Source organism: Gossypium arboreum, chromosome 6 (assembly GCF_025698485.1).
Source record: "Gossypium arboreum isolate Shixiya-1 chromosome 6, ASM2569848v2, whole genome shotgun sequence".
Taxonomy (NCBI): Eukaryota; Viridiplantae; Streptophyta; class Magnoliopsida; order Malvales; family Malvaceae; genus Gossypium; species Gossypium arboreum.
The window spans coordinates 712,651-724,860 of record NC_069075.1 but is presented as its reverse complement, the minus strand read 5'-3'; the positions used below and the strand labels follow the sequence as shown (position 1 = coordinate 724,860).

Here is a 12,210-nt window from a genome sequence, read left to right as displayed (position 1 = left end):
TAAACTACAAAATAGTCATCTAACTATTATTTTTTTCGATTTAGTTCTAAAATATTTTATTTCAAAAGTTAAGTAATTAAATTGAAAAAATTAATAATTAAATGATCAAAATAGAACTAAAGGCATAGTTGGACGACTATTTTTATATTTTATCCTATATTTATTTTCAAGTTCATTGTTCTTTTCAAAACTCTGATATATAAAATAATAAATCAATGACTAGAAAGATTTCAAAGAATTTTCAAGTTCAAACTTGTTTCAAATTGGCTCGATCCAGCACAAAAAGTTGTTTTACAGTTCAAAATATTAATAAAAATTTAAAAATATTTTTATTAATAAAATTTAATTATTTAAATTTAATTCAAACCACCCAAAATAGTAAATTAAATTATTATTGTTATTCTCAAATATAAATGTAGAAAAATAAGAAAAGATGACGCTTCATTCAATTTTAAGGACTAAATTGAATATAATAACCAAAACTAAATTATAGATTATATATTTCTAGGCAACCTTCAACTTCTACTCATAAAATTGTCGTAATTCTCAAGTTGTAGAGCCAAATCTTGTATAAAATATTTGTTTTAAATTGATTTTGTTTTTCTTACATCAATGATAAAAAAAATTGGAATTAAATTTAGTCCTTAATATTTATTTATTTTTTGTTAATTTGGCCATTATTCATTTTTGAACTAAATTTGACCATCAACCTTTAAAAAAAAAGTTAAATTGCATTTTTTTTAACGAAAAATATTGATTAAAATGTTAAAGTTTTACGTCAATCACCTCATAATATCTCTAGCCATATATGGTAAAATCAATCACCTAGCTAGTATGTCCAGCCGTATATGCTTTTCCAAAATCTTCAACCGAGACAAATGTGGTTGATGAAGCTTAGTCTTCTTTGATTAAATTACTGATTCTCTATCTTTTTCTTGGCCGCTCATCATCCACATTTCCATACTTATTTTGAATCGCACATAAAAAATATTCAATTTACAAGATTAAAAACAATATAGATATAATATATATAAGTTAAATATTTGAGTATCATAATCAAAATTAAAACTTGATTCAATGATCTATTTACAAGTTTTATTACTCTAAAATTGTGGCTTTTAATTAATTTTAATTATATTTCACAATATTTGTTGAAATTTTATACTAATATAAATGTGGATGATGAGCAGTCAAGAAAAAGGTCGAGAATCAGTGATTCAATCGAAGAAGAATAACCTTCATTAACTTCATTCGTTTGAGTTTAAGATTTTGGAAAAGCATATACGGTTGGAGATACTAACGAAGCGATTGATTTTACCACAATTAATCAAGACCCCTTTCCAATTGTATATATGATTGGCTGATGTAAAACTTTAACGTTTTAATCAATATTTTTCATTAAAAAAAAAGTAATTAGACTTTTTTCAAAAAGTTGATGATTGAATTTATTTCAAAAATGAATAATGACCAAATTAATAAAATGTATAAATGTTGATGACTAAATTTCACATTATGCCAATAAGAAAAATAATTTTGTATTAGGAGGTGAAGATCTATAATTAAATAAAACACTAAAAAGGAAAAAAAAGATTATGATTGAGTTTTAACCTCATTTTCGAAATTATTATTTTTTATTATTGGTGTGTGAAATATAAACTCAATTTAAAACAAATATTTTATACAAGATTTGGCTCTACAAGTTGGGAATTACGACAATTTTATGAGTAGAGGTTAAAGGTTGCCTAAAAATATCTAATCTACAATTTAGTTTTGATTATTGTATTCAATTTAGTCCTTAAAAATTGGGTCAAACTTCATCTTTTCTTATTTTACTACATTTATGTTTTAGAATAATAATAATTTAATTTATTATTTTGGGTGGCAGAATTAAATTTAAGTAATAAAATATAATTTTAAATTTAATTATAAGAATATATAAATATTAATATAAAAATATATTTTAAAATTTTATTAGTATTTTGAATAAAGAAACAATTTTTGTGTTGGATCGAGCCGGCTTAAAAACAAGTCTGAGCTTGAAAATTCTTTGAAATCGGACTGTAATTCATTGTCTTCAAAAAGTAACTTGTTTATGTCATGTTCCATTTTGGCTATTAATTTATTATTTTGTATAATCAAACTAAATTGTACTCAAATACTAATAAGTTTTAAATTCGACTCAAAATCCAAAACTCATTACTCGGTTCAAATTCAATCAAACATCTATTTTTATACTCGAGTTTGATTAAACTCATTTATTAATATTTGTACTCAAGCTCGATTAAATTTATTCATATCCAAACTTAAACTTAACTGAATCGGCTCAATAATAAGCTTAAAGTTAATAATATTTACATAAAGATAATAATGTAATTTAATAATATAAAAACATTTGAAATACATGTTAAAAATAAAAAGCTCAAAGCTTTCAAGTCGTTTGAGTTGAGTATTACTAAATTCGAATTCGGCTCGAGTTACGAGTGTAAATGCCCTAAGTGGTACAATCTAAACTAATTTCCGTCGAAAAACCCTTCGTTTAATCACTATAATCTTCGGAATCTGCCGAGTCCAAGACATCATCGTTTCTAGTTTCATTTGGGACATCATCAGATGCATCACTCATCTCCAAATCGCCATCGGATTCTTCTTCTACCACCTGTTCAATGCCATTATCATCTTCATAAGCATCATCCTCTTCATAGCTAGCTTCCATCGGTTCTCGACTCCACCCATTAGAGGCACCATTAAGATCTAGCTCCCAGTTTCCTTGTCCGTATCCTTCACCTTGCCCATCGTCATCCGACTCCTCTTCCGTACTGTTACTATCAGGAGGATTTACCGTTGCCATCATCCCAAATCTTTCAGCCCTCCATTCTTCATCCAAATCTCGTACAGATATCGCATCAGCCTTTGGTTTAACCACATTACTCATCCGAGCCATGGTTGTACTATTAGCAGCTCTACTTTCAGCTCTCTTTCTAACTGTTCGACGGCCATGTCCAGAACTCTGACCGGTTCTTTGGCTCTGTTGTTTGAGCTGGAAACTTAAATTATTGTTTTCTCTAACACTTTGCTTGCCGGCATCAGATTTGGAACCAGAACCTTTCCTCTGCCACTTTCTACCAGATCCTTGCTCACGAGCGCCTCTTCCCCGTTTATAGCTGCTGCGTTTACTGTTACTCAGGTCGGTAAAGTTTTCTTTCATAGGCTCATCTTGGTCTAGCTCTTTTAATCCAAGCTCTTTATTCTTGATGAAAAGAGAGGTTCTCGAAGGAAGCTTCTGCATATTCAACAAAAACGTTTAGCTTACATTTGATAGACCACAGTAAAATGTACCCATATATTAGTATATTAGACTCGAAGAAGGGAGAAAAAAGTATCGAGAACCACTCACTATATATGATGCTCTAGCTTCCCTGTTCTCCGGAGGCTCGACTTTCTCTGGTTTTACATACATGATGGACGAATCAAGCTCCAAAAGCCTTAAAGCTACAGCTGGAGTGGTTTGGGGTATCCATGGAAGCACAGAAACAGTAGAAGAATCATTCTCTGACTGAAGACTAGAACCCAATAACTCCTTTGTTGTTTCAAAGTTGGACGATAAATAATCTCGTTTTATGGCACTCTCAAGCTGTGTCAACAGCTGCAACGCCAACATGACATTCGAGTGAGACCAACATCAAAATTGCATAAAACAAGAGAAAGAGGCAAATGCTATTAAAAGTCTAAATGCTCGAGTTAAGAGATAAGATACAAAGTTCGCACAATGTTTCATTTGAGAATGCAATCAAATGGCAGTCTTTTAGTCTATTAGCAATAACCGCTAACTTCTTCATCAACTTACGAAGCAAAAATTGTTGAGATCCCAATTTGATCACAGTAATAGGAGAAATCCACAAATAAAAGCCTTAATTAAATGGATTGTTTTCGGAATTTAGAACTATTTCAAATAAATGAAAACCTTTAGGAGTTCATCTGCGGAAGAAGATGCATTAAGCTTCCTGCCCCACATCTTTCGCTGGCCCTCCACCCACATTGAATCAAGGGCTTCTGGCGGAATAGATACCTGCAAAGGTAAAAGTTTGAGACAAAAACATAGAATTTGAATTCCATTTTATATAGGAAATTCGAAAGTAAGCTGTTGTTTTAACTCACCTCAACTAGAGCACAAAAGGACTTTAGTAAGTTGATTCCCATGGGGAGAGAAGAATCGAGAGTATGTTTATCCTTGTTGTCTAGCTTCCTGTTTTCTTTGCACCGAATCTCATGATCATAGAAATTAAAATTATTGTTAAAGGCGCGAAACGTCTGGTGGCAGTAACTACAATGCACATCCTCCGGCATATGAGAGCCAAGGCAAGTATCACAAACAGCCAATAGCTGCGTACATCTCTTCTTTTCATATTTCATGGCACACAAAGTCGAGGAATTGTAACATTCATTCCACATCCACCTCTGGAAATCTTGATACCTTTTCATGGCCGACTTTCTCTCATTTTCGTTTCTCCCAAGCTGAATTTTGAAACAAGGTAATGTCTCTGATGCATCAGAATTCAACCCACAGATCCCATTACGAGGACTGTCAAAACTGCCACTAAAATCAGGACCGGAATCAATTTCAGAAGCTTCATTCTCAGAGGAGTTTCCACTTCGGCCCATAGCCCTGGCAGAGTGCAAGTTCCTACGAACATTTTCTTTGAAGGAGGATTCAATCTTTCGCAACATTATCCGTAAATGAGATTCCCTGATTCCTCGTGCATCCAAAGATGCCAAGAGAGCATCAAAAGCCTACAAAGAAATTGAGGGAATACATTGTCAAAAAAATTCAGATTTAAGTTATAAAAGTTCTATTCTTCTGATTAGTCTAGCAATTCATTCCAACATATATCAACAGAGTTCCCTTTCTAATGAGTATAGCGTACCTCTTCAGAATCAATCAGCCTCCATTTTCTGTCATGTAGTTCAACGAATATCTGGCCGGAACAAGGATCATTTTTAGAAGCAGAAGCAACAAACTGCCAGTATCTATTTCGCCTACGATCTTGGCCAAGAGGTAAGGACCTGTATACATACATCTCTTCCGCTCTGTGGGCTATGTATGATTTCAACTGTGAGCGTGATCTTTTCGAAGCATATCCATGCTGCTGAGCACAGAAGTTTTCTGGACCCATGGAGGCATCTTGAAGTACCAAGGCCCTTTCAGCAGGATAACTATTGAGGTCATTTTGAACATTTTGTGAACATAGCAAGGGTTTTTGGTCTTCTGGAATGCTTGGAGATGCCTCATCATTTTTATTATCAGCAACAGGAAATGGACTTCGGCTGCCTTCCACGGCAGAATTAGGCAGTTGAGCTTCAGTCTTGATTCCCATGACAGGTGGAAAATCCATTTTAATTATACATTCTTCCTTCAGACGACTTTTGTCAAGCTGAGCCTCAGCCCACATTTGCTTTTTAAGAGCATTTGCTGCTTCCAGACGATCCTGCGAAATTCATAAATCAAAATTACAAAGAAGAAAATGATAAGCAAGCAACAGAACAGTCATACAAAACTGTAGCTAAAGATCTACCTCAAGCACAGCACGAATAGAGTTCCCTTCATTTGCAATACCAATTAAGGCAACAAGGGCATTAAGGCGCTCCTCGACACTAAGATGAGAATATTCGCCTTCTGAAAGACCCTGAATCCACGACTCACCAGACTCACTTTCATCAATTTCAATATTCTGTTGATCAGGATTGCCTGTTCCATTCTCCTCACTGGCAACATATTGTCCAGTATTACTTGGATCATTATCAACCTTCACAGTATTTGAAGGGAAAGGTGGAAAATCCTTATCAAATTCAGCCGGAACATCCAATTCATCATCAGCTGAGGCATGGAAATTTTTACTTCCTAAACAAGTATTTACTTCATTCTTAGGGTAGTCAGCATCTTTGTTTACATTTGAAGGAGTAGCTATATCATCAACTTCAGGATCCTCATCAACATCACATTCAGAGTCTTCATCTCTTTCAACATCATCTCTTTCCACCTCATCTCTTTCAACTTCATCAGCATCTTCTCCACCTAAAAATCCATTCTCAAATTGCCGAATCTTTCTCCTTGCAGTTGCTAGTATGGCCTCTGCATCAGCGGGATCTTTCCTATAGGCAGGTCGTACACAATAAGTTGAAGGAGCTATTCTTTCAAAGAGCTTTCCATCCCTTGTCAAAGCAACTGAAATAGAAGCCTCCGGAGTCTTGCTTGTTGTAAGGTCCCGAAGTCCAGATTTCTAATAGGAAACAGATAAATTAGGAAAAGGTAAGTAAACATTCAAATTAATTTGACATTAAATAGGAACACAACCCAAACTCACCTGAATCTTATCTGCAAGTTCTAGAACTGTTAATCCTTTGCTTCCCTCCAGCGAAAGAACATGAAAAGCTGCAAATTTGACAGTTCCAGGTGTCAAACGATGCCTCGATCTCCTAGGAAGTAACAGACCCTTCTCTCGCATCAATGCAAATGCATTCTCAGCTGCTGAACCATTGCGTAGAGTAGAAACTACATCAGCACAACCTTTACCCTGCAGGTCCAGATAAAAAAAATAAACATACATATACAGACAAACAGACACACTAAATACTGTTAAAGGAGAAAGAAGTTGATCGTCATTATGCAGAAAGAGAGGACTGCAATAAAGTTACAACAACCTCATCATTATCACCCGTGTATGTCCATGTTGCATTTTGTTTCTTCAACTGAGGTCCAAAACCAGCAGAGATTGCTAATTGCCGGAAAATTTCAGGCCATGTCAGTGGATTCAAGTGATGCTGCCAATTCCGGATGTCAAAACCCCAGGAATATGCCTGGCAAACACCAAATGCAAAATGGTTCAGCAGCAATGAAAATAAGCAACATGAAAAACCTATAACACCACTTACCCCTTCAACAATCTGAAGGTGTCCACCTTCAGGGTTGGCAGAACAGTACTGATTCATCCCTAATCCAGTTGCTGGTGTTCTTGCAACATCTTCAATATCTTTTATTATTGATCTCAAAATAGCAACATGAATCTCACCCAACAACCTTGAATCCTGGTGTTAAATTTGTAACAATATCACATCTAGGAAGCTGAACAAAAAATGAAAATTAGAAAACAAGGCATTCCATTGGATACTTACATAGTCATGAAAAGCTTGGACAAACTCATCAAGAGTAAAAGGCCATAGTCTGAGAATATCAGCAAAAGTAATCAAAAATCTCCATGCCTGATAAAGGAAACTGTGTTAATAGTCCTTTTACCTTTAGAAATAAAAGTGGCTATATTTATAATTTTACCTTAAATCATTTAGGAAACAAACTCAAAGATATAAAGATCACTAGATATGTAACTTATAGCAGATGAAAAACCGGCAAGTATGTTATACCATGAGAAGATTCCCAACATTCTCCTCTGAATCAATCCACGGTTGAATGTCAAATGGTCCTTTCAATTGCACAGACTTGGGCGGGAACACGCTTAATGAATCTAAAACAGAAATATTAGGGTTATCAGCAGCTAAAACCCATCAAGAATTGAAAAATCCAAGAATCATTAAAAATAAGAATAAACAGCAAGGGAAACATATCACAATCTTTCTGCAAATCCAAGTGATAGATATATGACTAGTATACCTAGGGTGAGCAGAATCCAACTCAATTTGAAAAACCAATTAAATTTTTAAATTTCAAATTAAATAGTTTGAGTTGTTCAAGTCAACTCGATTAAATAGTTAAGTTCAATAGTTTAGCTCGGATTTAAAATGTACAACTCGAGTTGTTCAAATAACTCGAATAATTCAAATAATTAAATATAATTCAACCCTACCTATTGTGCAAAGTTTTGATCAAGTCAACATTCGAAAGATCACCCGTGGTCCAATCAAGCTGATTTTTTTACAAAAACTAGAAGACTCGTTGATGTTGGTATTGAATGTTCAGATTAGTCATCTAACTAGTATGGCTTTTCGATCTATTAGTCTAAACACATGTTCTATTATTTTTTGGTGAAATTCCCTAACTTTCTCTCATTGTTTTTTTTTTTTTTTAGAATCACTTGTTGATAGCTAAGAGTGAGATTTCAAGTCTCAAGGTATTAACCTTTTCATTAAACAATTTTCCATTTAAAATTGTGTCTCATGATGATTTCTAATTTTTAAAGTGGACTTTAATTCAAGTAAAATACTATAGGACTTCCTTCATCATACTAAATATGATTGAATATTTATTTTAACTCGAATGATTTATTCGACTTGACTCAAAATTTCTTTTCTTTTGACTCGATTCAATAAAATTTCAAATCAGGTTTAGTTGAAAAAATAAGACTAGTAAACTCAACTAACTTGAATTTTTTTCACCCAACTTGACTCAACTCGATCAACTACTCAACCCTAAGTACACCTAGTATCATATCCCTCCTAAACAGTAAATTATTTTAATTGTTCTTTACAGGGAACATAAAATTACTCCAACAAACCACTTAGAAACATTCATTATATTAGTGGCATCAACTATTTTCATTCAAATGAAAAAGATCAATAGAATCTGAAAGACTTTTCTGCTATCCAAAATGCTTACCAATCAAAGTACAACAAATGCAATTCAAGTGAGATTTACCATAGAATGGGGAAAAATAAATCTCAGGAAAATCTGAAAATATATTATTTTCAACTGTGGAGATCCAAAAAGCTCACCAATCAAAGCCAAATTAAATAAAAGCAAGTAGACAAATGCAATTCAAGACTTCAAGTGATATTTACCTCTAAATGACTCAAGATTTTGCAAGGTATCATGTTCTAGATGAATAATTGAGTATATTCCCTTCCTAGCAGCAGCCAACTCCATGAGTTCTAGCTGTTCATCTTCAAGAAGATCCATAGACTCTTTAGCAATTTTCCGTGCAGTTGCCTTTTCCCTGGCAACTCTACGTCTCTCCTCCTCTCTCTCTCTTCGCAGCTCTTCCTTTTGTCTCTTTTTCTCAGCCTAAAGGTAAACCCCAAAATTAAAAGTCATGACTAGAAAGGAGAAAGAAAATATTCATCATGACTAGAAAGGAGAAAGAAAATATTCATCACTTATGATTAAGGTCAGGACATCATTTGCAAAATATTCTTACTCTCAAGTATTCTTTCTGCAAAAACTTTTGTCTTCTTTCCATTTCACGTTTCTGCTCTCGTTGTGTTCTCTCTTCTTCCCGCTGCTTCTCACGCATCAACCTCTCTTCTTCCTTCCTTCTTTCACGTTCAAGCCTTTCCATTTCTTTCCTCATCCTCTCTTCACTCTGAGAAAAACAATTTTAATGATATGAGTGAATATAGAGGATTCCCTTGGAAGCAATGTTCGTGGTCAATAATAATTTAAAAAACAGAAAACCTTTCGCCTTTTATGGTCTAGTTTCTCAAGCTCTTTACGAATCCTGTTCTCATGTGCCTCAACTTCCTTTGCAATTCTAGTTTCATCACTCTACAAGAAAAAAAAATGATAAACGAAATAAATGATATACAGAATTAGAATCAAGGAAGGAAATAGGTAATATATATAACATATTATACCAAGCTAGACACCTTGCGTTTCCTATCGATCCGTGGATCAGCATCATTATTCAAGGATTGCTCAGCAGACAGCATATATGAATCTTCAGACCCCAACACCGGATGGCAAATAGACGGAGCATTTCTCCCATTTGTAAATGAATTCCTTTCTGCAAGAGAATCATCAGCCACATGAGATGATGAAGGAATTATTCCTTGCTGAGGTAACACGCGAGCTCGAGATCCATGACCTTGAATGCCATGAATCCTGGACAATGGTTCCTCTCCATGCACAAACGGTGAAGCTCTACCCCTCACACCACTGACTGGGGATTCATGAAAATGAGACTGAGTAACAAGTCCATATGCATCAGATCTAAGACTTGAATGCTCTGGAAGAAACTGATACTCATGAAAAGCCCTTGCAGCAACCTGAGATTATTAGTATATACAATATCAATAAGCCAACCCAACTAACTAGGTAAAATAACTTTCAGAACAAATAAGCATTTTACATGTTAAACAAACATAAATTCAAAGCTAAAAAAAGATCAAAGATAATCATGCCAACAGCATATCAATTTAAACAACCTAGTCAAAAAAAACTACAAAAAGCCAGCATAAGAAAAAAGCCACATTATATAACCAGTTAACCCGTCCCACAAAAACACAGGTGATGAAGGGATAACTAGCTTTCCAAAACAAAAAGTTCACCAATATATATTGGTGCGAAATTAGAAGTCAAACCATTTGGAAAAACAGATGGAAAATTCACCCTACCGCTGAGAAATCATCACAACTGCATTACAGTATAAAGTATTCTAATTTCTATATATACTGGTAGTTAAATGTAAATGGAGTTTGAGAAACAAACTTTGCTTGACCGGCCATCATTTCGCTCGTATACTTTGCTCTCGTAAGGATGTCCAGGCCTATTATGTGGCTCGGGAATTGCTGTTTACAAAAGGGGGGAAAACAAATTAAAATAAAATCCAAGCACTTCCACCTACAAGGCCTACCATATAAACTACATTGAACAAACTACCAAGAAAAAACAAACTGAAACTTGCAACTCCATACAAGTCCATGAATAATAAAGCACAAATGTAGTCTACATTCAACAAAAGTATAAATATTATACAGTAACATAATAACCAAACATTCAAACAACCTAAAAACAGTTAAGGTATACCTCCAAAAGCATCAGGAGGCAATGGATCGAACTCCATGCCGAGCATAGGTCCATCATCTCGCAATGGCTCTCCCAACTGTGCCTCCACACAAGCAATTGCTCTGAGCTCCATTATCGACTGTTGTGACTCATAGTACCTCCTAACTGTCTGCACATCCTCCGTCATCCCTCGAGAAGAGCTTCCCCCCAACTTCCTTGTGTCCATATTTGGACTTGACCCCGAACCTGACCCTGATCCATAGTCCGGGCCCGGCCCGGCCCGCAACTCATCGATTGGAGATTCTGGCGGTAACGCAGCAACTTTTCGCGGTTTTTTCGTAGGAGTATCCTTCTTTTCTTTCAATCTCCGGTGACAAAACCACATCTGTAACTGCCGATCCGTTAATCCCAATTTCTCCGACAATTCCGCTCGCGTCGCTTCCGATGGATAAGTCTCCACTAGCAAAATGAAACACAAAACAAAAATCACCAGAAAATTCAAAAAAAAATGGTTAAAAAGATAAGGGAGATTGAACACAACATACGAGCATAAGCTTTCTCCAGAGCTTCGAGTTGAAACGGAGTCTTCATTTGTCGTTTAGGCTTAACGTTGCCTTCATTGGAGCTACTAACATTCTTATTCGGATTATTGATCTGATTATTCTCACCTTCTGAACCAGCCTCCATTGAAGCAGATCCAAAAAAAAATTCAAAAGAGCATAAAATTTTAGGGTTTCAACAAAATAAGCTTTTCTTTTGTCCCTCTTTTTTTCTCTCCTTTATTCCTTTTCTCTCTCAAAAAAAAAACACCACGAAATATCGTGAAAGTCAAGAAAGGGAATTGGATGAGAATTATCAAAAACAAGAACAATGAATTTCAAAAAATAAATTAAAATAAATGGAAAATAAATATAATAAAAAGTGAAATTATGAACAATGCAATTACAGCAACAGCAGCGGTTCTCGAGTCCAATTACATTTTCAAACTCCATAATAAATTTTTCTTTTTTTGGTACGAAATAATTAATCTTTTTTTTATTTTCTTTTTTGTTTTTTTATTGAATTTGATTTTTTTTGAGTGTCTCAAATGTCTAAACAATGTGTTAATAATACTGCGGTAGGCTTTTAAAAGGGAAAAATATTGGTAAAAACCCTCTTTGTCATTCTCAATTTTGATATTAAACAAGTTAATCCTTCTTAAAAAATAGAATAATTTAATTTCTATTTAATTTCGAAGTGATTAATTAAAGAAAATTAACTATAGAATCAATATTCTTTACCGATTGTACATAATTTTAATTAGTATAATAATAAATTTGGACATTAATATTTATATATTTTATGTAAATTTAATTTAAAAAGTATATTTGTTAACTAGGAAAGCACGCCTTACCAAATACGTTTTTGTCTAACGTCCGCCACTCAGTCAGCGTTGAGGACCTTGATTCTTTTTTTTTTGTCTTTCATAACACAATTTACTAATT

At 34.2% G+C, this 12,210-nt stretch overlaps 1 protein-coding gene across 5 annotated transcripts; it reads right to left on the bottom strand.

Annotated features, from left to right (window-relative positions):
- Positions 1 to 2,350: 2,350 nt before the first annotated feature.
- On the bottom strand, positions 2,351 to 11,826 carry LOC108482975 (homeobox-DDT domain protein RLT1-like). 5 transcript variants are annotated; one of them, XM_017786108.2, is made up of 19 exons: positions 11,272 to 11,820; positions 10,748 to 11,185; positions 10,430 to 10,509; positions 9,807 to 9,987; positions 9,577 to 9,725; positions 9,398 to 9,487; positions 9,141 to 9,305; positions 8,785 to 9,007; positions 7,414 to 7,514; positions 7,168 to 7,254; positions 6,928 to 7,080; positions 6,697 to 6,852; positions 6,360 to 6,569; positions 5,571 to 6,275; positions 4,923 to 5,483; positions 4,156 to 4,788; positions 3,962 to 4,066; positions 3,395 to 3,643; positions 2,351 to 3,280 (listed from the first exon to the last, which is right to left on the bottom strand). In XM_017786108.2, the coding sequence occupies exons 1-19, from the start codon at positions 11,411 to 11,413 to the stop codon at positions 2,537 to 2,539; spliced, it is 5,172 nt and encodes a 1,723-aa protein (XP_017641597.2). In that variant the 5' UTR covers positions 11,414 to 11,820; the 3' UTR covers positions 2,351 to 2,536. The 5 variants fall into 5 exon arrangements, with proteins under 5 accessions (XP_017641597.2, XP_017641598.2, XP_017641596.2 ...); XM_017786109.2 differs by having other exon boundaries at positions 9,589 to 9,725; XM_017786107.2 differs by having other exon boundaries at positions 9,589 to 9,987; positions 11,272 to 11,826.
- Between the last annotated feature and the right edge of the window lie 384 nt (positions 11,827 to 12,210).

Coding starts and splice junctions, on each gene's coding strand:
- LOC108482975 (XM_017786106.2), bottom strand. CDS start 11,413: ATGGAGGCTGGTTCAGAAGGTGAGAATAATCAGATCAATAATCCGAAT. Junction 11,186..11,271: donor TCTGGAGAAAGCTTATGCTC/GTATGTTGTGTT, acceptor TCATTTTGCTAG/TGGAGACTTATCCATCGGAA. Junction 7,081..7,167: donor TCCAAGCTTTTCATGACTAT/GTAAGTATCCAA, acceptor ATTTAACACCAG/GATTCAAGGTTGTTGGGTGA.